General features: G+C 40.2%; 1 protein-coding gene across 5 annotated transcripts in view; it reads right to left on the bottom strand.

Annotated features, from left to right (window-relative positions):
- The window catches only part of RAPH1 (Ras association (RalGDS/AF-6) and pleckstrin homology domains 1), a 108,436-nt gene that overhangs the window by 22,465 nt on the left and 58,610 nt on the right, over positions 1-27,361 (bottom strand). For 2 of the 5 annotated variants that reach the window (XM_061607923.1, XM_061607927.1), the window contains exons 5-8: positions 18,599-18,679; positions 12,884-12,958; positions 2,631-2,708; positions 1,873-2,032 (exon numbers count right to left, since the gene is read on the bottom strand). In XM_061607923.1, the coding sequence (XP_061463907.1) occupies positions 1,873-2,032; positions 2,631-2,708; positions 12,884-12,958; positions 18,599-18,679 (394 nt within the window). The remainder of the gene's footprint in view (positions 1-1,872; positions 2,033-2,630; positions 2,709-12,883; positions 12,959-18,598; positions 18,680-27,361) is intronic. The other 3 variants (XM_061607924.1, XM_061607925.1, XM_061607926.1) reach the window with 3 other exon arrangements.

Genomic DNA, 27,361 nt, shown 5'->3' with positions numbered 1-27,361 from the left:
CATTGGCAACTATCTAGATGACAATGCTGTGATTAGTAGGAGCCAGCATGGGTTTGTCAAGAAAAAATCCTGTCAAACTAATCTCATCTCTTTTTTTTAATCGGGTCACTAGCTTAGTAGATGGTGGAAATGCTGTAGATGTCATCTATCTAGATTTCAGCAAAGCATTTGATAAAGTCCCCCACGACCTTTTGATTAGCAAACTGGTCAAATGTGGACTACATGGAAATACTGTCAGGTGGATTCACAACTGGTTGGAAAACCGTACTCAAAGAGTGGTCGTCGGTGGCTCTGCTTTGGACTGAAAGGAGGTTTCCAGTGGAGTGCCACAGGGTTCTATCCTGGGGCCGATACTCTTCAACATTTTTATCAGGGTGGAGGGAAGCCTTATGAAGTCTGCAGATTATACGAAACTGGGAGGGATAGCTAACACAATGGAAGACAGGAATAAAATCCAAAGGGACCTGGATAGACTAGAAAATTGGGCTGAAATTAATAAAATGAAATTCAATAAAGACAAATGCAAGATTCTGCATTTAGGTCACAAAAACAAAATGCACGGGTACAGGATGGGAAATACCCGGCTTAGCAGTAGTGCGTGTGAGAAGGACCTTGGAATTGTAGTGGATCGCAAGTTGAACATGACCCAGCAGTGTGATGCTGCGGCAAAAAAGGCAAACGCGGTTTTGGGCTGCATAAACAGAGCTATAGTTTCCAGGTCGAGGGAAGTAATAGTCCCACTATATTCTGCATTAGTCAGGCCTCATCTGGAATACTGCGTTCAGGTCTGGGCGCCTCATTTTAAGAAAGATATAGACAAGTTGGAGCGGGTTCAGAAGAGGGCAACAAGGATGATAGCCAGTATGGAGAACAAGTCTTATGAGGAAAGGTTGAAGGAACTTGGCATGTTCAGTCTGGTGAAGAGAAGGCTGAGGGGTGACATGATTGCACTCTTTAAGTACCTGAAGGGCTGTCACATAGAGGAGGGTACAGATTTGTTCTCTGCTGCCCCAGAGGGTAGGACTAGGTCTAATGGTTTTAAGTTGCAGGAGCGTAGATTCAGATTGGATATTAGAAGGAACTTCTGGACAGTAAGGGCGGTTTGGCAATGGAACCGACTGCCTAGGGAGGTGGTGGAATCCCCTTCGCTGGATGTCTTCAAGCAGAGGCTGGACAGCTATCTGCGGGAGATGCTCTAGCTGTGGATTTCCTGCTGTGAGCAGGGGGTTGGACTCGATGGCCTACAAGGACCCTTCCAACTCTATCATTCTATGATTCTATGTGTATTTTTATTCTACAACTGGTGGCCAAACTGAGCCACCTTTTGAGAACTGTGGTACATTTATTGTTTATTTAAAACATATTTACCCCTCTCTTTAGCTGACAAGACTCCTGGTGTGGCTTACAAAAATCAGTAGCAAGTCAGTCCCTGCCCTCAGGCCTATAATCTAAAAAATACAACCCAAAAGGGATGGGGAAGGAAGATGTGATATACTGATGTAGAATTAATTGGAAAGAACAACAGAACAGGGTTTGTTTACTAGGCTTCCCTTTTGTCATAGCATTTTCTATCTGCAACCATGAAGAATAGCCACATTAAACACATCTAGTAATTCCTCAGGATTTTAATAATAATAAAGTACTATGTCCAGCCCCATACTAAGAGTCTTATATCCCTGAGATGTTACAAAATTTATTTTGGAAACTGAAAACTCAAATACCTCAGAGTTTCCGTAAACTTACGTATGAATACAGAGTAAGGTAGCAAAGAATTTGAAGCTATCACATATCAGTAAATCCATGTATCAGTAAAATTCTGCATCAGTTTGGAACAACAGACAAGAAAAAGCCTGTATTTCATGCTTTACTAACCCATTTGTAATTCTGAGATGGTTTCTACTAAAGACCAGTCTAAGCTAAAGCCACAGTGAGACTTGTCCATCAAGTTGTCCAGCACTTGTCTTACTGTCTGCCGTTCATCTACCATCATCGTCTTGGAGCTGTCATCAGACATGTGGACTCTTATCACGAGCTTCATGTAGAGAAAAGGGAGACAGTTAAAATCAGCCAAATGAAACTTGAAAACAAAGAAGTATATGCTGTCATGTTCATGTTAACTGTCAAGTACCTTTAACAAGCTATAAAATGACACTTAAAATTAACCTTGCAATTAGCCAACAATTTTGACTTACGTGCCAAATCTCCTGTGAATTCCAGTGGAATTTAAGAGCATGTTAAGTAACTGCAAACTAACAGAGGCCCCCAATTATAAATAAAATTGCATGCATTTATTAAAGCTCTCTCAGTAAAAATAGAGTAAGTAACTATTTAGTTTTAATACCATGGACATACCACCATGGTACTAGGCTGCAAGCAAGGGTATGTGTTATAATTTAACCTTTAACTGCACCTAAAATTAAATGAGAGGCATTTAAGAAGTCTAATGAACCAGGATATGACGCAAATGCAAACTGCACCGCCAACTGGGAATATAATCCAAGAAAGATAGGTAAGGAGAATATTAGTGCCATATGTACGCATTACTCAATAGGGAACTAATATTTCAAAACAGACCTTGACCACCTATCAAGGCTGACTTTGAACAATGCAAAAACAGACCTATAGTTTACCTTTTTGACTTGTGCTTCTTTAATCTTCTCTAAAGCAACCCTGATCTTTTCAGCCTTTAGTTTAGCAGCCTGTTCCTCCTATTGGAAGAGAAAACTTTGTTTAACCAACACCAGGCAATGTCTTAAACACAGAAAAGCTTTTGAACACTAGTTACCTACAGGCAACAGTCACTGGACTAAAACAGAGTGAAGCACTTAAAGCAAAATACTATTTGTCATTTCCTTTACTCAACGGACCATTTCCCCATTAATTTCTTATGTATCTTGTTCTCCTCCCAACAACCGCCTCCCCAGCAATGCTCAGTTACAAGTTCTTAAATGGTTCCTTCGGAAAATCCAGGTGTAAAGAACAGGGAGTCCTATTAAGAGTCTTCTTGCTTTAAAATTTCTTTTCTCATCATTTACAGCAAGCCCTATTCCCTCTTTTTTTAAAATATCACTTGTTGAAATAAAAAGGCATGTGCTATTCAAGTTTAAGGGTTTTACCTGACCTAAACAAGTACATATATTTTTCAACACAGCGGCTTTCATGCTGCTCATTTTTTCCCTCCTGAAGAGCTCTTTCCTATATAGATTTTCCTCTCCATGCAGCTACTTTCTGCCTCAACCTATTCACTAAAATGAGTAGTGAAAAAGGCAACAGCTGCTGATAACAACGGCCTTGTTCATGAGAAATATAACCATCTTCAATGAAAGTAATGGGTAAAAGGATAACAGCAATAATAAATGAACCTGAAACATAATCCGAATAGTCAATTAGGCAAGAAACAAAGAATGTTATTAAGCTGGTGTAAGGACTCTTCCTTATTCATCATGAAGATGGTTTCATGTAGCTTGAGAAGTAAAATTGGAGTTGTAATTTTGTAGCACAACTCTTACAAGCAATTAAATGTTGTTGGGCTTTGGGGGGGCGCAATTAACTCTTCTAACAGTATAGGGAATTTAAACATTACAGAACAACTGTTCTTGACTCTCAACTATCCTCAGAACCAAATAAAGGTTTTTGCCATTGATTTTTGTTTGTTCTAAAGAAGATTCTCCCTAATCAAAAACGCTATACCATAGTATAGTGTACCTGGTCCCACTCGGCAAGAACAATGATTGTCCAAATCTTACACTAAGGAACAATTACTTAATTTCAGCTATTTTAATGAACATCTTCATTAAAGGATTTGGGGTAAATTATAAGCACTTGTGATGTATCTGCAAACTGGTTCCCCTGTTTCTGTATCTAGAAGAGTAGCTGCACAGCCAGCACTAAAGGTTGGCAGGGATTGACATCTCTCAGAGGCCAGACCTACTAAGGGGATGGTCCAGTGAAAACAACAAGGCACAAGAAGTAGACTGGTGGATGGGTTAAACCGTCCTGCAGCTCAGCTGGAGAGTTACTAGCTGCTGTCAGTTCAACTGCCCAGGAGTACCTTCCTCCTTGGACAGCCATTTTAGCAAAGGAGGGAAGGATGCCTCTGGAAGTTGATTCCTGCCAAATACCTAGTGTCAGGGAGAAATGAGCCCTAATTATTTAACTAAAATTCCTTAATTGTCATGGCCCACACTGGTACCTTTCTGAAGGTTGTAGTGTCAAGTTTAATTTGGTCTCAAACTGTATGGCTATTGCCAGTCTTATCTAGGAAATACAAATAGGCTCTTGTATGCCACAAGTTATTGGTAAAAGTATGCTTTCACACCAGAAAGGGCCAGAAACTATTTCAAGAAACTCTGACTTATGGTCAGATTAGAAATGTCTACTGCTGCATACTTCCTTCTCTTATATCTACTAATTACATGGCCAAAAAGAGCCATTAGAAAGACCAGTTACTTTATAAAGAAAATACACTTTGAACTTGAAGCGTGATCAGGGTGCCCACTGATCAACCACTGCAGAAGAAAAACTCATTTGATTATTCTAGTATTGAACTGAAGAAAGATACTACCAGAGGAAGGCAATCAGAACAGGAGCTGGCCAACTGTCCTCCTTTTTAGTCATCCTGGGCTGTTAAGTGGCAAGGGTTGTAGAGAATGAAAAATCTAACTATTGCCTCTCTTTTCTTACAATTTCCATTACTGCTAAATATTGGCTTTTAGAACTGAAGAGGGCACATTTACTGAATCTAATGGGTCTTTCTGAAGGACTTGTTCTACCTTCTTATTCTGCATATCATGTATAACAGATGTGTATCTGATACGTTTGGCACAAGCAATTAATTCAGACATAAATTACATCTAGGCACCAGGAGAGGAGTTTGCTCTAGCAATGGCTATATTGCTCCATGTGCATGCTGCCCCCCAAAAGGCCTCCCTCTCTTTGTTCCTTTTGTTTTGTCTCTATTAGATTGTACGTTTACAGGCAAATACCCATGTTGTCTTTTATATATATAAAACTGTAAGCCCTCATGCCATCACGCGGTGGGGCCAAGCACAGCAACAACGACCGCAGGGCAAGCAGGCAGGCTCTCTGATGGCGGTGGCTGTGCAGGCCATGGCAGTGGCCATTGTCTGGGGTATTCCCAGTTGGGCATGGCAGATGGGAGAGCTGTGGCCTGAGCGGGTAGGCTGGCAGAAGCAGAAGTGGCCCAACAGCTGAGGAAAGTGGGTTGAAGTGGGGAGTGTCAGTGCCGGGGGGGGGGCAGCGGCAAGGGCAGTGAGGGAGTAGGATGTTTCTGTGTGAGTGTGCATGTGTGAGACAGAGAGTCTCTGTTTGTGCACCCATGTGTGTTTGTGGGTGCCTGGGGTGTGTACTGGGGGTGGGGAGCTTTGGTGACCCATGAGAGGAGGGGGGCTTTGGTGATGGTAGGCAGGGTTGGTGAGCAAAGTCAGCAGGGGCAGCAGCCCCTAGTTTTTTAATACTTAGGAAACACACAGAAAAGTATAAAGTACTTTATGAATAATGTGATACAGTAGGGCCCCACTCATACGACAGGTTAGGTTCCAGACCCCCGCCGAAAAGCAAAAACCGCCAAAAAGCAGATCAGCTGTAGTGCGAGAGGGTCTGGAACCTAACCCACTGATCTTCCCCTCCTCCGGTGCGATCAGCTGGAGTGCGGGAGTCTTATCACTCCGAGGAGAAGATCAGCTGTAGCGCACAACAGCTGATCATTCCCTGCTCCGGCGCGATCAGATCGAGCGCGGGAGTCTGATAGTGCCAGAAGAGGAGGAGATCAGCTCCAGCCCCTCTTCAGCTGATCACCCCGCTGGCGCCGTATTCGTGGAACGCCTAAAAGCGGGGCCCTACTGTAATAGTAATTAGCTTTATTTAAGAGTGCATTTAAATTATTCTTCCAGCTACGCTTCTGACATTGAGAGTTCACATGCAATGCCAAACCATAGTTTGCTACAGTAGGAATGAATCTTATGCTTGTGCACTCCGTCTGCTCACACACTGTCCTGTAATTAGCTATTTCCTGGTTTGCTCCTACCATATTTGCTGTTACATTCAAGTTGTTATATTTCTCCTCCAAACCAGAATTGCAAACCAGCTTCAAAACTATGGGTTGCAGGGCATCAAGCAAACCCTAATTTGCCATTTTAGATATAGCTGCACACTATGATTAGATCAAACCAGGAAGTAACTAATTGAAACAGTGTGCATGGGGAGAGCTGGGAACTTACTGCCAGATTGTGAACTCTCTTAAAATGAACTTATCAATAATAAGTCTTTGAAGAATCACAAATAATTTCAAATGCATACTGGTGCAGCCTCTTTCTCCTCATGTATATTTGGAAAGTAAAATGCAAGTCTGCTTAGGTAAGATTTCATAATACCAATACAGCTTTGCATTCTCATGTTCTCTAATAAACACCAATGTTGCTTTGCTACTTACATATGCTAACAGAAATACACAACATTTCACATAAGGCATTAATACAACTGATGTCAACCAGAACCCTTAGGACAGTGAAGACTATAAATGGAAATGAATACAGAAGGTTAATTGTAAAAGGTTGGCAGTTCTGACAAGACAGAGAGAACTTACAAAAAGACTATTCTTATTTTCAGCTTTGCATTAAAAATAGCCCCATAAGCCACTTCTCAAGGTATGCACTAAACACACATGCTGCGAATACAAAGCTCAGTGAGACAAGGAACGTTAGCCAGTTTGGTCTGGAAAGAAACTGAGCTGTCCCCTCAGGCCTTACAGTAAAATAGAGACACAGGCTCAAATTCTAAGCTGACTGCCAGCAGGCACACACCACTTGAAATGAGTTAAACTAGGCTGCAATTTTCTTAGCAAAGAAGAACATAGTCTCTTATACGATTTGCAGCATATGAAGGAACGTATGCATACTCGACCTGTACATACAGCAGACTAAACTGCATACTTAAAGGGTTAGTTACTATTCTGCTTGATGATTTCAGGAGGCCAGCAGGCAGTTGGGAAAAGTGGCAAGCAAGGAAAGAGCTCCAGTTGAAGTGTAGAGCCCTTATCTCCCATTTTAAGATGCTTTGTTTTTAAGATGTTTTATAGATGTTTTTAGTGTTTTGTCATTTGTCTGCCACTCTGGGCTCCTTCTGGGAGGGAGCACAGGATACAAATTTAATAAATAAATAAAAAATTCATCTATGCTTAATCTTTAAAAACAGTTGCAATGATGCAAAACCAAGCCCTCTATCTTGAGAAAGTTTACTGAATCCCATAATGGATTGCTGCAAGAAAAGCAAACATGGCATATAGCAATAAGCATAGCATGCCACGAAAACTGCCTCCCAATTCTAGTTTACAACACTAAACGGAACCCACAGAAGGCCATAGGAAGGCAATCACATTCAAAAAGAAACTGTCATGAGTGGATTGCCAGAGGCCTAGGTGAGTCAAGTAAGGCCCTTCCTAAAATGGTGCAAGCTGAAATAGGAGAGTTCTGGTTATTGTTAAAAGGATTGGATAGCACAGGGCCGGTTCTAAAGGGCGGCCAGGTGGGGCACTGGCCCGAGGGCCCTTGTAACTACAGGGAGGCCCTCAGCGGCCCCTCTGCGATCCGCGCCCCCCACACCCCCTGCTTACCTGTCTCCTGCCTTTTAGTATTGCCCTTAATGAAGATGGCGGCTGCGGTTTCCCCAAAGTACTGAAGCCCCTGCCGCCATCTTAGTTGATGGCAGAGATGCACGCACGTAGCACACACGTGTGCCATCAACCAAGATGGCGGCAGAGGCTTCATCCCCTTAGGGAAACCGCAGCCACAATCTTGGTTAATGGCAATAGTAAAAGACAGGAGACATGTAGGTGGGGGGGCGATGCACATGCGCAAATGCGAATGTGCACACATGCCGGGGCCCAGGGCAAGCTGATGCCCAAGGGCCCCAGCATGCCTGGAGCTGACCCTGGGATAGTATATCTATTCTGCCTAATAGGGCTGTTAGGCTCAGTGATTGTTTGAAGAAGCGAAGGCACAAAGATTGATGCAGTCATATACTCCCTTTTTAGGACCCACGTACTGGCATAACTTCCGGCCTTTTGCTAAAATCAGTCTCCACACCAATTAACAGGATGGGTGGGTAGATGCATGCATACAGGTCACATTCCTAACACCATCCACTGTTTTTTTTAAAATTCTGCATCTCAGAGAGGCATTTTAGGGTTTAGGGTCAAAACAAGTGTGTTGAAAGAGAATAGAAGTTAAACCAAAGTGCAAGTATTTGCCCCTAACAAGTAGAGGTGTTCATTGGCTCTGTGTGTGGGCCAAATAACATGGCAAATTGGGGTGATTCACATGTGATCCAGTAGAATCAGGGCCCCGACCAAGCCTCATGTCACTCTACTTTTGTATTTTTCTGTACTTTATGGCTCTGGTTTTCTTTATTTGTATGTTTTTTTAGGTCTGTAAGTTTTGTATGAAGTGAGTCTGCCCAAAATGTTGTCTGTGGAGGGCAGAAGAACACTAGATTTTTACATATATAATAAAAAAACCCTTAATTTAATGTTTTAAAAAACCTGTACATTGCTCTGCTTTTAACAAACCACCACCATCACACCCCAAAGCTCTTCAGAACTCTGCAGGCCGTTTTAAACAGAGAACACAGAGCTTCATTTTATACAGAGGGGCTCAGAACCTGAATCACAGATCAAAGTGGAGAGAGCACAGAGTAACTCAAAAACATATAATATTTAAAGTGCAGATACAAGGAGAATCTTGGGGCCCAGGACCACCCCTACTAAAAAATACACTGTTTTGCAGTATTCTCCCCTAGCTAAGCTAATAAAAAACATCCACCTCCAGAATTATGGTTGCAACGTGGTTGGACCAAAACCAATTAAATATGGCCAAAGATCCCTTTTATCCTTTGGCCAGGTATATCTTAGACATAGTGAATGAGCAATGTAAGAAGAATACTGTCTAATTAATACTAAGCAGGTTTGCTTTTCCAAGTTCTTTTAATTAGCAATGTCTTTACTAAACAGCGCCAAAATCAAAGGAACTATGAAACTAGTTCCATGAATCCAAATGGGCTTAAGACTCATTTTATTTGCCATGAGACATGGCAAAACTGCTTGTGAAATTTAAGGGATTTTCACAGTCAATCTGTGATATGGCTTTGGGCAGGGAAGCCAACGCAGTGCCGCTCAGATGTTGTTGGACCCCAACTCTCATCAGCTCCAGCTAACATGGCCACTGGTCAGGCATGATGGGAATCTGTAGTCTCAATGTCTGGAGAACAGCAGGTTGGCTAGCCCTGGCCTAGAGAATCAGCTCTTTAAAACAAAGCAAAAAAATTCAAAACTTTTACTGGTTTTGCAGAAACCCTTTGGTATAACTTAAGTAGTTCTCTGGATGGCTGTTAACTATAAATGGCTGATAATCTGAGAGGTTTGATGCTTATTTCAAAGTAGTTAATTTTACAATGAACTGTCGTTCTGCTGCTCCAAAAAGCTTCTTCCTTGTCACTATAGAGTATTTTTCCTTGAAGCACACGTGACTCTTTGGGGTACATGGTTACAAGTAACTTTCAAAGAGAACCTTTTTACCAATTCAGAAAACAAATGAGACAAAATTTCATCACTGAAACAAAATGTATTTTCTGATTTGTGTAATATACAACATTGTTAAAATATATACCCTATAGAATTGCTCCTAAGCAAATTTTTAAAACAGAAATTCCCTCTAAAATACAGCAAGCTTTGAAAGCAAACCATTAGCTTTGTAAATAAACATTATTATTGATATTTAATTTTTTTACTCCATAAGCATGCATTGGAACAAGCATCTAAATTCATTATACCACAACTCCCCCCCAAAAGAGTTAAAATGATTAAAAGAGGATAAAACTATGCCACTGTTCATGTTGCATTGGCTCAAAATAAACATATTTTCAAACCAGAGATTGTGAAGTAGCAGAAAATGACTTTTGTTCTGGAGTGCTGGTTGATTTGCTATGAAGCAATAGTGCTGATGATCTTTGCTAACTGTTGTAATGATATTTAATTCCTCATTGCAAAGAAGAACAATAACTTACTGGCCAACTGACTATACAATCAACTCTGTACATCTATGATAGCCTGTGATATTTTACTAAACTGGTTGAAAAACCTGGGCAGGCATTGTATTTCCTGGGGGCAATTTTCACCTCTCGAGGAAAAAACTAATTAGTTCCTCTCCAAAATATGAACACTTCAGATTTTAAGACTTTTTCAATACTTATCATGGTGCAGTTTAATATATTTCAAGTGAGCTTTAGTAATGTATTCAGACTGTGATTGCAAAAAATAGCAAATTCAGAGACTAAACTTTTAAGAATAGTGTGAGTAAATAGAATGCAAAGATATATATAGTGTATCTTCAAGCTAAAGCAGAATCTTAACAAGATGGGCAATATTTGTGGGCAAGCCAGGTGCTCTGGTGGAGTGGATCTGCTTATGTGAAGTGGTCTGTGCAACCTCGGGGTTCTCCCTAAAACAGGTGGTGGCCATGAACTGGAGTGTCATTTAACAACTATGTAATAGTTGAGCCCTCTCCTGTTAAGTATGGATCATTCATGCTTTTGTGCCCTCTAGAACAGATTCTTGCAACATGTTCTATGTGGTGCTATCTTTAAGGCTATCTGGAAGCTGCAACTCTTGTAGAAAGCCGCAGCCAACCTCTTGTCTACGATGGCAAGATGGGAGCAATGAAGCATATCTAACCAGAACTGATTAAACCATTCTGCTGGAACTGTACTCTAGCCAGCCAGATCAAATAACAGGGATCTAGATCACAGAGAATGTATCAAACACAAGCAACATTTCTAGATTTGAGGCTTCAACTTCTTTGTTTACTTAGCTAACTTGCAATATGGTAAAGTGTCTGCTTTGCATGCAGAAGGTCCTAGGTTCAATTCTGATCATCTCTAGGTAGGGCTTGGAAAGTTGACTGCCTCCCTCTCAGTGTAACCTACTTCACAGGGATGCTGTGAGGACTAAATGGGGAGGGGGAGAACCAAGGTATGCCACCTTTAGCTCCTTGGAGGAAAGAATATAAATGTAACCTACAAAATCACAAGCTCACTTTGGGCTGATTCAGAAGTAACAGGAAATCATGGTTTCCCACTAGGGGAATGAGACAGCTTTCACTTCCTGTTTTAAACCAACTATAGTTCCCTGTGATGTCCAAACCAAGGGAAATGCAATTTGTTTAAACTATAGTAATTAAGAACAAGAAAGGAAACCAGAGTTTAATCCCATTTAGTTCCTACAAACCACAGTTCCTACAATTTGGATGTCACAGAGAACTGTGGCAAACAGAAGCTTCCAATTTCCTGCTCCTGCCAAAGAGGCAAGAGAGCATGTTAGGCTATGGTTTGTTCATGTGGCAGAAAACTATGCTTCCCCATTATATCTGAACTGGGCCTTTCAGTTTGAGAGCATTAAGGTAGCAACACAGAAGTTGAGGTTCCCGTTGTTTCAAATTACTGTAAGTTGAGTCTCCCACTTTTTGCAAATTCATTACTCTCTCTCTCTGTATATAATTTCATTTTTCCAACTTTCTAGGAAGTATCAAAAACTTTTTAAAATCACCAATAATAATCACTTACGTCCTGTTGTTTTTGCCACCAAGCCAAGGGAAAAGAGCTTCTCTCTAGAACAGTTTTACCTGGGTCTTGGGTTCCCAGATGCTGTTGGACTACAATCCCCATCATCCCAGGCCAACATGGCCAAAGGTCAGGTATGAGTTTGGTTGTAGTCCAACATCTGTGGACTCAAGGCTGACAAAGACTGCTCCAGAAGAACTAAAATAAAATGTTTTCATCTAATTAATGATGAACTTCTATTGTTCTGATACTTAACTGATTTGTGCCATACTTCTATAATCAGTTTTCACCTGTTTATCAAGAGCAATTTAGGAATTACGGCTAATAATAATAAAAACAAAAAGAAATGAAGACTGGAGAAACAGGTTAGTATCATATTTACAAAAGGAATGCATTTTCTTAAACAAAGTTTTAGGAACATAGACCCTAATCCAAAGTTATGTGCCATATGATATTCCACATGCACTTGCTGCATTGAATCTGGCATGTGATGTTATATATGGATTCTGGATAATATCAGAATTGGCTTTAATCAACTAAGCATTTTCTGGTGTAATTGTGGATTCAATTTTCAAAAGGAGAATACAGTGAATGTTAGAAAACTTTTTTTAGTGAGTGGAGACTGGATTCATTCCCTATCTTGTGGCTTCCCTATCTGGGTTTAGAAAGCAGCACATAAATGGAGCAAATACATACTACTACCCAATCCTGAAATGTACTGATTTCTGTAATTTTTTTCTTGGGATGGAAATGGTACAGGTTGCAATTTGGTGGTGGTGGGAATCCATAGACTATGTGGAGGCCAGCTTCTACAAATACTCTTTTCAAGATTAATACACAGAGAGAAATCAAAAGTAGCAAACAGATTTTTTTATTGTAGCAGAAAATGAATTTGGTATTTTTTATATTTTCTTAAATTTTCAAGTTACTGATTTCGGGCAACAAGGACAATGAGCATCCAAACATGTCCTACCGCTCTGAGGGTATCCTTTGAAATATCTTACGTTTGTAATAGACTGATTTTAGGAAAGGGCATATGAACAACTTCTAGCCTTACCCATCCAAAATTAAAATTTTAAAATAAAGCCTGTCTCCCCTCTGACCAGAGGAAAAGTCATTCTCTCAAACACCACAAGCTCCTGGAAGCAAAGTCCAAATTTACACACACACAAGCACCATCCAGGAATGTCATTCTAGGAATGCCATTCTATCTACCAGGAAACAGGCACATGCAGGTGGGAAGTAGTAGTATCACCTTGGTCAGCAAGTGAGAAGGCTTTCCTGCAATGTTTCTCAGAAGAAGGGAGGTTTCCCTGTCCAAATAGGAATGCTTGTGCAGAAAAGAAAAGAAAGAAATTAAGTCAAAAAGAAGTCAGTGCAGTAATTTTATAGTGTATGATTAGCAGCAGACAGATGCAGCTTTACTTTACAGCTGAAGCACCACAAAGAGATGTATTTTAAACTGAAAACAGACAAGTGAGCAATCGGGGTACAGTATACTTTTTGTATGTTTGTGCAACTGATGTTTTTATTCTGTCAACTTTTTTTGCCAATATCGAAATTGTGTGCACTACTTGTTAGCAATTCTACAAGAGTATTACAGAATTAACTACTGAGCAAGTAGGCAACTTCTTGCTATCAATGCATCCTGTGCTCTTATTTAGGGACTATCAACTAAAAATATTAATAGTGTAGAACTGAGGCTGATAGCTGTATCTCCCTTTCAAAGTTGCTTTAAATTAAAAGCAACACATTTTTACACAATTTCCAGGTGTGTCAACACACCAGACTTCTCAAGTGTCTGATGCACTACACAAGGCAACCCATGAAACAGCATTGGCAGTTCAAAGGTTTATAATCTGTTTCATAAAACCAGTTACACTATTTCAATTCACAGAAAGGAACGAAGACAAAAGTTTATTTTATTTATATAAAAAAGTTCATCCCAATGTTCTAGTAACCATGAACTATTCAAGGTGGCTTACCACTATTTAAAATAGGTGTGAAGAACCTTTGGCCCTCCAGATGTTGCTGAACTACGATTTCCATCATTCCTAGACACTAACATTTGCTGGGATTGATGGGAGTTGACGTTCAGCAACGTCTGAGTTCAACAACTCAGGAGAGCTAAAGATTCTCCACTCCTGATTTAAAATCATAGTATATAGCCATTTGTTCATTGTAGGGCTTTGAGCATGATTTTACAGTTATGTGTAGTCTCAAATGTTGCCATTTTTAACCATATGACTATCTCTGGTTTAATTTGAATTCTGAAGCATACTAAGAAGTTTTGGATAGAGGGAGGTTTGGTCTTCTGTGCTCCACTGGAAATCTGGAATGGCTAGAACAAGATGTTTCCTTCCTTACCAGAAAAAGGGTGAGTATATCTGGAGAACTAGCAGGCCAGTGCAATTAACACTATGTTGCTATTCCCTATTCAGCTACAGCAGCGATTCCCAACGTGGGCGACAGCGCCCCCCTAGGGGGCGTTACAGCCTTTCAGGGGGGCGTTAGCGTGACTATAAACTTTAGGGGGGCATTTGGGTTCATTAGGGGGGCCTTGACATTGAGCGGTCTGATGCAACAGTTGAAGCATTTAAGTTTAATTTTATTTAATACACAAATCATTAATTTTTAAACTGTTTTGTCCCCAGTTAGAATGTATTTAATAGTCTCAATTCATGGAAATAACACTATAAATAGTGTGTGCTCTTTAGTAAAGAAATTTTGAATAGCAGCCAGTGTCATATCAAGGAATAGGGATATTAGCCACACCCCGGCACTAGGTAATGTTCCAATGCCGTCTTGAGGGATGTTGGAACCAATCACGAGAGAGTGTTTGATAAGCTCGGTGTATTGGTGGAGGGCGCATTCTTCCACGGATGAGTGCTGTGTGCAAATGGGTGACGCAGACAGTCAGTTATACACTGGTTTTCTTCAGGAATGGGACACACTTGCTACCCGTTGTTTCTGTGATGTTTAAATGAACTTGTTTAACGAAACAATGCCGGTAAACTGAATGAGTTTGTTGTTAAGTATATTAAGTATAATAGGAAGCATTGACATATACTTAATCTGAGGGGGGCGTTGAGCACAAAAAGATTTTGCAAAGGGGCGTTGGGTCAAAAAAGGTTGGGTAACACTGAACTACAGCACTGCAAGTGGGAAGGAAAGACAGAAAACAGAAGAAAAACAAAAATGGCAATGGTTGTGTTCGCATGTTGCACTAAACAATGGCTTAGTGCAATGTGCACGAGCAGGAGTGAGATTTGAGTGTCAGGCTTGTGTACATAACCAGGAGTAATTCAGAAGGTTCCATTTTCATTTAACCACAGCTTGCCATATTATCTTCAACAAGAACTGTGGTTAACAATGTTAATTAAACAGGCCAGCTTCAAAAACTAATAGTAGTTTGTGGCTTAGTGTCAACTACTGAATTTTTTAAAAATAGAAATTGCTACTCAGCTTTATACAAATGCTACACAATTCAGCTTTGAAAAATTATTTGGTGTGTTGTGGGTTCCTACTGTGTTCTCAGACACTGTCTCTGTACAACAGATTTTACCCATTTTCACAGTACATAAGAAAGACCAACCATCATAGCAGTATTTTGTACTACAGATGACCTGACCAATGAATCTGTTTTCCATGGATTCTCCTCTTGTAGAAATTACTGAATGATATTGTAGTACACAAAAAGATAACCATTTATGAGACAGAGAGTGAAGTAGGACTATGTATGTGGCATGAAATCACATTCAAAAAGGAATTCATAGACGGACACCTGGAAATCCATGAGACAGTCAACAACAAGGCTTTATGTAAACTGCTTAGAAATCATTTTGGCATGTAAGTAGTAAGTAAGTAATATAAAATATCATTAACTAGAAGAAAATAAAATATACCTAGGTGGAAAAGGCATCCTAGAGGAATAGTTATGTTAAAGTGACATTAACAACCACTCAAATGGTTGATATTTATGTATGTACAGCTGGAAGTACAGAATTCAGATTAAAAACACACAGACTCTTATATTTAACAATAAGAGGTAGCCCTTCTATAAAACCAAAACTATCTTCAGCCAGGGAGTAACAAGACAGAGTAGCTTTTCAAAGCTTAAAGTGAGTTTCTGGTCTTCACAGTTACAAATTTTTTCAGAAATCACCAAAACCAATCTGAAATTATTTATTACATTTTAAAACCGGCCTTCAACCCAAACACTCTCAAGACAGTATATAACATTGCTATAGCAGTTAACAACCTGCTTTTGCCATCTATAAGAGGGCATGAGGATGGATTCTGCTATCATCCCACCTCTAATCGCACTAGGACAGGACATGCTTTTCTTTTCCATGAAGAACCTCCTCCTATATGCAACCGTAAGTCTACCATATAGCCATCAAAACATAATACAGCAAAAGAGTGATGTTCAAGGTTCTGGTTTTGGTATACAAAGCCCTATACGGCTTGGGACCAGGATACCTGAAAGATCGTCTTCTCCTTATATACCCAGGTGATCACTGCGTTCTGCAGGTGAGGGCCCCCTGCAGATACCATCTTATCTGGAGGTCTATTCCACACAACATAGGAAGCAGACATTTAAGTGTAGTGACACCTACCCTTTGGAATTCCTTCCCCTGAAATATTAGACAGGCACCATCTCTGTTATCTTTACGGGCCTACTGAAGATCTTCCTCTTTCAACAAGTCTTTTAAGTAGAGACCTTATCCCAGTCTGTATCTGTGTTGGAATTGCTTTTAAAGATGTTTTGTTTTAATATATTTTAAAGTCTGTTTTTATGATGTTTTAGAGTGTTTTTATTTGCCGCCCTGGGCTCCTACAGGGAGGAAGGGCAGGATATAAATTTAATAAATAATAAATAATAAATATCACTGGTGAAATATCAATAGCTGAAAATAAGAATTTCCTACCATAACATCTCTTTAATATCTTAGTATGCAACTAGCTTTTATATCAAAACAAACTTATGTAAAAATATTTTAAGGCACTCTAGCCATTTTTAAATGCAGTACATTTAGATAATAAACTTTATGCCTACTCTGTGCAGCAGATGGTAATATTGTGCAGTGGATAATTAATGAACTGCATCACACAGTTGCTTTATTTAATCCTGCATTACAAAATGTTCACACAGAGTAGATACGAAATAACACTGAGCTTGAAACAAAAAATTAAAATTAAAGGCCAAGCAATAATAAGTATAAATTATAATTCAGATTGTGACAAATAAGAAGTTAGCTGCAACTCTATTCAAATCCTGAATACGCAACCTGCTCCTAGACTAGATGTACTTTTGATTGAAATGGGAAGGATGTCAATGTCAGAAGCTGCTCTTTAAGACAGTTACATTATCACAAAACATTTGGGTTGAAAATGAAAACACACTACTGAATTGGAAAACTTGTCTTGAAACCATGCCACACTCCTAAAGCACTAATGGAATACTCTTATAGACCAATCTTGTGCAAGAAGAGAGTTAGTGAACACTGTAATTCTTTACGCTCTGTTCCACGCAATAGGTTTGCAGTGACTTGCAATTCAAGGAAGGTGCATCTATGGGCTTGGTTTGGATTATCATATCCTCACTGAGATATAAACAACCCTTATGGGGGCGCACACAGGACTTTTGCACCCTTACAGCATGAGCAAACAATCAGAAACCAATGAATGATAGCCTCCTGTTTTGTCCAAAGTAGGAAACTCTGCTTACCAGGTTCAGAACAAGCTAAGATATGACAACAGCTTCAGACCATGGCTTCATCATTATTTATTTTAATTTATTATTTTTTATATTATATCCAAGGAGCTCAAGGTGGTGCACATGTTCCAAAGGTGGCTTTACATGTTCCAAAGCCATTAACCATAGTTTCCCTTTTCATAACAGGCAAACTATAGTTAAAAGACTTCCAGGCTTGTTTGTTCACTTACGTAAAGGGGCTGCATATGCAGCCAAAGGCCTGTTCATATCTCAGCTTATTAGGCTAAGATGATTGTCCAGATTTGCCCTTTCTTTGATTCTAAGACAGAGATATTGCACTAAGTTTCTATTGTGTTAATTCACTAAAATACAGTTTTACTTTGAGTTACAACTGTGAAAACTCAGAAATTGAAGCATGAACTGTAATTACAGTTTGATCTAATTGGATGTTGCCCTGTAAGTTTTTAACCAGGTAAGTAGTTTTTATTCAAACCAGTGACTAACCGAGACTAGCACTGCTAGTGTTATTGTACCCAGGAGCCATATAACACTTCATAGATTCTCTCAAGGGCTGCTTGTACCACTATGTACCTGCCGGTGATCTAAGATCATCAAGGACACCCCTTCACAGACTGCCCCATTTATTGAAGTCAGGGAGGTAGTTATTCAAGATTGAGCTTTTCAAGGAGAGCACCCCAGGTCTGCAATGCTCTCTCTAAGTCCCTGTGCCTTGTACCTGCACTTAGAAGTTTTAGGTGCCAGTTAAAAAAAAATCGTCCGGATCTTTTAGTTCAGTTTTCTGTTCCACTGACTGCATCTCTGGAGTTATTTTTACTGCTGTCTAGGATTTTAATTTAGTTTTAATGTTCCCTGCTGGTTTTATGCTATTTGTAAAAATTTAATTTATTGTTTTATTTTGATTGTTTAAATGTCTATTCTTTTTTTAATTTGCAAATTAATTTTTTAAAATGTTGACGAGGTAGGGCATAAATACATTAAATAAATGAATAGAATTAGCATGATCCAACTCTAAGAATTAACGTAGAATGTTGCATCTTCTACATTACTATTTTGTAAATCCAACTTGTAATGGTGGGACGTAGCATTTCAGACTTCTTTTCTTGTATGTACACTGAGGACTCTCTCTCTCTCTCTCTCTCTCTCTCTCTCTCTCTCTCACACACACACACACACACACACACACACACACACACACACACACACACACAAAATACCCCACTAATAACTTACAGGAGCCAATTCAGTCTCTTCTTCAGAAAAGTCAATGCAGCGTCTGGCTGGCTTGCCGGAATGTTCAACAGAAACAATATGCTGTGAAAATGTCAGAGGAAAAGGATGGGAAAGGGGAAAGGAAAAAGGGATGGTGGAAGGAACTATTTATTATCATGCAGGATGGGGGCAAGGAGCGGCAATATGAATTCAGATATATTGAGCAACATTTACTATCTTTGCAGACCCTGTGAACATTGCAATTGTAGGGAAAATATGTTTTTTGCTCCCTTTCTACTAATAAGCTTGTAGTTACATTCTATAAGACGACAAAATAGCCATAGTAGAGGAGAACATTATCTGACTGAGATAAGTTGGTGCTGTTTCTTATGACACCTTTCAATTTTATTAAGACAGAATGTTGCTACTACATTGCTAAAATCCTAGATGAGAGTGAGCCACATTACACTCAGTGAGATTTCTTTCTGAGTCAACATTTATAGGATTGGATTGCACATAGGAATTTCAATTAAAATATTTTGCTTTGAGGTGTGAAGAACATGTCTCACCACTGTGTTGGGCAATTTGTTTAGTATTAAGATGCACCAGAAATGTATCATGAGCTGGAATGTTTCAGTTAATTTGCAAACATTTTATCCTATAGCTTATTTCTGTCGTTTTTATTGTGTTATGCTGCTTCTGTATTGGATTCTGAATTTATTGCCATATTTGCTTTTATATGTATGTGGAAACTCCCTTACATCTGGTTCTGCAGAAAAAGGCAAGATAAGCAACAAAGAGCTTATCCCAAACCCACATAAATTAGCTTTGAACCTCTCTTCTTAGCTCTCCCTCTGATGACCTTCTGATGTCAGATAAGCATCTTTTTATTTAGTCAGGTTTTTCGACTGTCAAGCTGTTCTGTTTTACCTGTTGCTGCTGGGTTTTTTTTAAAACTGGTTGATTTATTGATCCACTTTTACCTGCTTGTTTTATATACCACTTAATTTTTTTAATAAGTTTTTAAATATATTTTATCTTAATCTACTGCCTTAGGTGCCACTGTGTAGAAAGATGGGACATAAATTTTTTAAAAATAAATAGATTTGCACTAACAGGGTTTATATGGCTGCAGAATGCCCCATATGCAAATTTTATTTTGAGAAAGAACTGTCAGTTTCTAGTTATGTTCTGGAAACTAATCAGTTAAAAGCAGTAGTTGCTGTATGGTTGGACGGAGCCATGGAGTCACCCTCTTCACTGGCTTCACTGGAGATTACCTGGACAGGGCTGGGTGTATCAGCAGAGTCTATCTGATGCTTCCACTGGTGCACCTTCACAGCCCTGACCTCACTTCCGCCCTGTCCTGTCCCAGGGGGCTGCAGTGATGCTGGTGTAGGAAGGGCAGCTCTGCTCCACCACACGGATTACTAATTGTTAAAAATTATTCTACTGACTCCTCAGGGATCAGCAGATAAATGTTTATCACATTAGTGTGTGCGCCTTCAAACTACAGTTTATTGTTTACCAAGCCAAGCCACAGACTGACAATTAGCAATTCTGAACAAGTAACTAAAGGAGAAGAGAGTGTAATTACAGCATGTATGGTGTTTTTCTGACACAGTATCACTATATTTCATCCTCACTACCACAGGGTTATGGCCATGTTCACATGCAATGCAAAACGGCATCTGTTTACACACTAAGCTCTCCTTCCCCCACCTGGCCAAGTGGAGGACTTTTGCAGAGTTTAGTTTTGCTTTCAAATAATCTTGGCTTAACGTTTGTACAAACCAGAGATCCTGGTTTAAAACAAAAAACGTTTAGTTAAATAAGCCAGCTACATTATCCACAGCTTGAATTTAACTTCTTTAGAAATCGAGTCCGTTTGCTTTAATTCAAGATCCCTGTTTCACTCACAAAACTAAGCTGAGATTATTCGAAAGCAAAACTAAACACACTCCAGATCCTCCTCCTACTTGTGCAGAAGGAAAATTTGTTTATTTTATTGATTTAACAAATTGTATATACTGCTTGAATGTACAGGCCTCTAAGCGGTTTACAAAAAACATTAAATAAAACAGTGAAAAACAAATAAATGGAAAACATATTTTGGGATATAATTGCCATTTTGATACTTGCCAATAGAGTGGCCCCCTCTCCCTGCATATCTCCACCTCACTGTTGTTGCTGATCCACTTGCTCATCCTTTCTGGGCCCAATCTGCACTACCATCCAGAACAGGGTGGAGGGACCTTAGGCCTGTAGGCCAAATGCATCCCCAGGTCTCTCTCTGTCTGGCCCTTGGAACTCTCCCCAGTCATTCCCTCTGTCCCCCAATCATATCCCGCACTTGCTTTGCACATTCCTTGATAGGGTTGCCAGGTCAGAAGCATCCCAAAACCTGAGATTTGAGGGGCGGGCCCTAGTGATGTCACGGGGCGGGCCCCAGTGATATCATTAAGCATGATACATTAAGCATCATTCACAGTTGCTTGGAGCATACAATTAAAAAAAATATCTGATTGGAAATTAAGATAGAAATCTTAGCTAAAAGATGGAGCCTGGGTAGGGAACATTTAATCTAGCCTACTTGCTTTCAGCAAGAAGGGTTAAGTGCCTTCAGGCCAGGGCAGTCACCAGACGGCCACTGCAGAGACAAAGGAGCCTAGTGTTGTGGAGATGTTAGATGGGAGCTTTGGGGCGTAAAGATGGAGGCTCCTGAAGGCTGCAATTCTAAACACACTTACTAAGGGATTAAGCCCCATAGAACTCAACAGGACTGACTTCTAAGTAGATATAGTTTGGACTGTGCTGTTGGTAAACCTTGACTAGCGTTCTTCTGCAAAGACAACCATATCCAAGCAGGGTTGGCAACCCCCTGCCTGGAATACCCTGCCCTTATCTTTTAACGTGGCTGCTCCAAACGTTTTTACAGATTTGACCCTTTACTTCAGAAAGAGGTCTGAAAAATGAGTAAGAGTAAGAAGTATCTTTTAAAATTGTTCTTTTCAATTCACTCTTGAATGAACATCATACCTAGGGCAGATCCACACCATTCATTTAAAGCACATTCAACACCCATTTGAAGCACATGAATCCCACCACAGAATCATGGGAACTGCAGTTTGTTAAGAGTGGTGAGAACTATAACTGTGAGGGGGAAATGACACTTCCCAGAATTCTTTAGGGGAAGTCATGCGCTTTAAATGCGAGTTGGATGTGCTTTACACATATTGTGCGAATCCACTTAATAAATTTTGCCTGCATGTAAATTGTTTTAATTAATTTTTCAAAATGGAAATGAGCTATAAACTGTAGTGGGTGACCATGGGCTACTCACCATCTCTCAGCCTATCTGCCCCTCAGGATGAAAACAATGGAGAACCATGACTACCCCAAGGCATACTTAAAATGTAAAGGAAGTATTGTACAACCATAGTATGAAATCGGATACTTATAGGGACACAGCATGACAAAACTGGGTGGAAGTAACGAGTGGGGTACCACAGGGCTCAGTCCTGGGCCCAGTGCTCTTCAACATTTTTATTAACTACTTGGATGAGGAGGTACAGAGCATGCTTATCAAATTTGTAGATGATACAAAATTGGGGGGCATAGCTAATACCGTGGAAGACAGAAAGAAAATTCAAAGGGACCTTGATAGGCTGGAGCATTGGGCTGAAAACAACAGAATGAAATTCAACAGGGATAAATGCAAAGTTCTACACTTAGGAAAAAGAAACCAAATGCACAGTTATAAGATGGGAGATACTTGGCTCAGCAGTACGACATGCGAGAAGGATCTTGGAATTGTCGTTGATCACAAGCTGAATATGAGCCAACAGTGTGATGTGGCTGCAAAAAAGGCAAATGCTATATCAGGCTGCATTAACAGTATAGTTTCCAAATCATGTCAAGCATTAGTTCCCTTCTATTCAGCACTGGTTAGGCCTCATCTTGAGTGCTGCATCCAGTTCTGGTCTACACACTTCAAGAAGGATGCAGACAAACTGGAACAGGTTCAGAGGAGGGCAACGATGATCAGGGGACTGGAAACAAAGCCCTATGAGGAGAGACTGAAGGAACTGGGCATGTTTAGCCTGGAGAAGAGAAGACTGAGGGGAGATATGAGAGCACTCTTCAAGTACTTGAAAGGTTGCCACACAGAGGAGGGCCGGGATCTCTTCTCAATGGTCCCAGAGTGCAGGACACAGAATAATGGGCTCAAGTTGCAAGAAGCCAGATTTCGACTGAACATCAGGAAAAGCTTCCTAGCTGTTAGAGCCATACGACAATGGAACCAATTACTAGAGAGGCAGTGGGCTCTCCAACACTGGAGGCATTCAAGAGGCAGCTGGATAGCCATCTGTTGGAAATGCTTTGATTTGGATTCCTGCATTGAGCAGGGGGTTGGAGTTGATGGCCTTATAGGCCCCTTCCAACTCTACTATTCTATGATTCTATGAAAATATTTATATAAGCATGACTATCAAATATGTTTATTATTTATACAACCTGTAAAGATATTTATAGTGCAATCCTATGTTTGTTTACTGAGAAGCAAGTCCCAATGTATTCAATGGGGCTTAATCAACCAGGGAAAACTGTACCCTGAAGTGATAAGGAACTTGTTCTTTTAACAAGTCTTAAGTTGAGACCTTATCCCAGTCTGCGTCTGTGTTGGAATTGCTTTTTAATATGTTTTTAAACCTTTTCTTAAAAAAATGTTTTTAAAGCTTTAAAAAATGTTTTGAAAGATGTTTTGTTTTAATATATTTTAAAGTCCATTTTTATTATTTTTAAAGTGTTTTTAGTGCTTTTGTTTGCCACCCTGCTCTCCTACTGGGAGGAAGGGCGGGATATAAATCAAATAATAAATAAATATAAATAAATAAATAAACTTCATTCATTTTTAAAAAAAATCAGTATTAGTTTCCTACATAATAAAAACTGTGATAAACCCTGCCTAATTTCTTTAAAAATAGGGTTGGAGGGAGAAAGATTTACAACACAAACACAAGTCTCCGCTATGTTTACTCAAAAGTCCCATTAATTTACAGCACAATCCTAACCATGTCTACTCAAAAGTAAGTCCTAATGGCGTTCAATGGGGTTTACTCCAGGTACATGCTTTACTCCCAGAAATTGCTTTACTCCCAGAAAAGCAGATATTGGATTAAATACTTTCATATTTCATAGCCCAGAGTCTGACTCTTGGACAGAAGAGGAAAAAAAACGTTAAGCCATATTACTTACGCAAACTGCAAAAATCTTGAAACCACCATTTTCTGACGTTCAGCCTAGGCATGCCTGGATCAACAAATCACAACTCTGGCTTCATTGGCTACAATCCTGAAAGGGTGGGGTTACAGCCAGAGCTTTGAAAAGTTACTTTTTTAAACTACAACTCCCATCAGCCCCAGCCAGTATGGCCACTGGATTGGGCTGATGGGAGTTGTAGCTAGAGCAAGGATCTGTAAAAAAAAAAGTCGAGCGGGGGGGGTTGACGTTTTGGTGTATATCTCGGGAACTAGACCACCTAGAAACTTACTTTTTTAAAAAAATTGAAGCTGAGAGTCCGGAGATTAAGGGGTGCTAGCCAGAGAGCCAGAGCCCCCCCCCCAAACTAGAGACTCCAGCCAAAAACCGGAGATTACACAACTTGGAGGCAATTCTGGCCGGAGGTGAGAAAAGCAAGGGCGGGGCCGGAGAGTCTGGCCGTTTGCCGGAGATCTGGCAACCCTATTCCTTGAGTGATTTTGCTTGTCTGGAATGTGCTTTAAGTTGGATTCTTGCATTGAGCAGGAGGTTGGACTCGATGGCCTTATAGACCCCTTCCAACTGTACTATTCTATGATATTTAAAACAATTAAAACAGCTACTAACTAAAAAGATTAAAACAGATCAACATCTTATGTGTCTGCAAAGGCGCCTGCCTGATGTTAATAGGCAGGGAGTTCCAAAGAGTAGGTGCTGCCACATAAGGGGGGGGGGAGGGAAGTGATACTTGTGTGAATTTGGTCTATGAGCCATTACAGATAAATATGGGTGGAGGAAAATAAGGAAGAATATCAATAGTAATTTGCTATTTTTGCAAGGCCCTAGTATTTCTGAAGCTGCTCCCTAGTGACCTGCTGTGGAAGACAGTTTAACCCATAACAAAACTGTGCACCTTCCACAACAGTGGTCCCCAAACTTCTTTCCCCACCAAACACTTGAAAATTGCTAAGGGTCTTGGTAGACCACTTTCTGCCTCTTGTAGCAATTGTAACACACCATGTTAGGCGCTATATTGATTATATATCTGCCATTTTTGGGGAAGATCATTGAGCAAGTGGTGGCTGGCCAGTTGGCAGCACACTTGGATGAAACGGATTATTTGGATCCATACCAATCGGGTTTCAGGACTGGACATAGTACTGAAACAGCCTTGGTCGCTCTGGTGGATGATATGAGGAGGGCATTAGATGGGGGAGAATCCACCTTTCTTGTCCTCCTGGATCTCTCGGCGGCTTTTGATACCGTCGACCACGGTATCTTGTTGGATCGCCTGGAAGGATTGGGAATAGGAGGCACTGTTTTGCAGTGGTTCCGTTCCTTTCTCTCTGACAGGCATCAACAGGTAGCATTGGGAGATGAGGTTTCAGACCCTTGGCTCCTCACATGCGGAGTGCCACAGGGTTCTATCCTCTCTCCCATGCTATTTAACATCTATGTAAAGCCGCTGGGAGCTATCATCAGGAGTTTTGGGCTGCGATGTCATCAATATGCAGATGACACGCAGCTCTATCTCTCCTTTAAATCTTCACCAGAGATGGCTGTGGAGACCTTGTCCAAGTGCCTGGAATCCGTGAGTGGATGGATGGGAAGGAACAGACTGAAGCTCAATCCTGATAAGACCAAGGTGCTACTTGTGGGTGACAGGGGGAGGTTGGGTGCTGTTGACCTACAGTTTAATGGGGTGAGTTTACCCCTGAAAGATCAGCTCCGCAGCCTCGGGGTGGTTCTTGATTCCAAGCTGTCCATGGAGGCTCAGATTTCAGCAGTGAGCCGGGCAGCTTGGTACCAATTACATCTCATACGGAGGCTGCAACCCTACCTCCCTATTCATCAGCTCCCACTGGTGGTACACGCCCTGGTCACCTCTCGATTAGACTACTGCAATGCGCTCTACGTGGGGTTACCCTTGAAAACGGTCCGGAAACTACAACTGGTGCAGAATGCGGCAGCTCGGTTGCTTACAAACAGCCGCTGCTGTGATCACATCACGCCAGTATTATTTCACCTACATTGGCTGCCAGTTGTTTTCCGGGCCCAATTCAAGGTGTTGGTATTAACCTTTAAATCCCTATACGGTCTCGGCCCAGTTTATCTGAAGGAGCGCCTCCAGTACCACAAATTAAGCCGCCCAACCAGATCAGCCACACAGGGCCTTCTCTCAGTCCCACCAACGAAAACAGCTAGGTTGGTAGGGACTAGAGAGAGGGCATTTTCAGTGGCGGCCCCCACTCTCTGGAACTCCCTCCCATTCGATCTTCGCCATGCCCCTTCCCTGGATATATTTCGCCGGGCATTAAAAACTTGGCTTTTTGGACAGGCCTTCAGGAATTCCGGGTAGGGCTAACTTTTTTGGGATATTTTATTATCTATTGACCGCCCTAACTGATTTCATGCTGCTGTGATTAATGATTGTACTGATTTTATTGTATTTTATCTGTATTGTATTGTAATTTACTGAATTTTAGTTTGTACGTCGCCTAGAGTGGCTTCGGCCAGATAGGTGACACAAAAATTAAATTTATTATTATTATTATTATTAATTGTATGTTTACAGACATGCTAAGGACAACCTGAACGAAGCTTACAATCTACTGGTGATCCACGGACTGCAGTTTGAGAACCCCTGTTGACTAGACTCAATTACAAATAAGGGCCAACACACTGAGTAATGTTATTCCTTATATAAAACCTCTTTCTTTTTGTTTTCGTCACCACTGTTCTTGAATTTTTTTTAATAGGAGCAAATTATGAACTATCAAAGTAGATCACATCTGTTCTCAACACTCTTCATCAGCCATTCTTTTGAAGGGTAGGGGAAGCCATTTTAATCTGGAATACACAATCTTAGACTTGTATATATTAACAAAATCACACATTTTAAATAAACTGTCTTGTTCTTGAGAATAAAAATAATCAAATCAAATCACATCAATTTCTCTCCAAATAAGAGTTTGTCTAGTAATATTACAGCTGTGGTACATTATGTAAAAGGAATGTTGGGCTGGGTCTTCTGTGTAACATATTTATGATGAACATATCCTTCATCTGAAATCTGTAGTGCATATATTAAGGCTAAACTGATAGGTTATGTTGAATAATTCCACTGGAGCTGTTCCAATAGAAGTGAAGCTTTGCTTTTATTTTTGTTCCAAAAATAACAGATACTAAACTGCTGATGTTTATGCTGCCAATAAAGCTGCAGGCTGAAGTAATATTTCAAGCTCACTGCTGATCAAAATTTCTCTCCAAATTAACAAATTAATTGTTTCTAAACTAATGATAAATAAATAAATTGCAGCTTATGATGGACAATAATGAAGATACAGTTTTAAAACTTCATATATTTTCAAAATGTAGTATTTTAAAATGTAAAGGAATGCCCCAGTCCCCCCAGAACACATTTTGGCTTAAATGCCAACTACCATCATGCTGTAAAGCAAATGTGATTCTCTTGCTTTTTGACTCTGTGCCAGTAGGACTTTAGCTAATGATTATGCACCT

The sequence above is a fragment of the Rhineura floridana genome, chromosome 2 (assembly GCF_030035675.1).
Source record: "Rhineura floridana isolate rRhiFlo1 chromosome 2, rRhiFlo1.hap2, whole genome shotgun sequence".
NCBI lineage: Eukaryota > Metazoa > Chordata > Lepidosauria > Squamata > Rhineuridae > Rhineura > Rhineura floridana.
The sequence above is the reverse complement of the archived record's forward strand: the minus strand, read 5'-3'. Positions and strand labels throughout refer to the sequence as shown.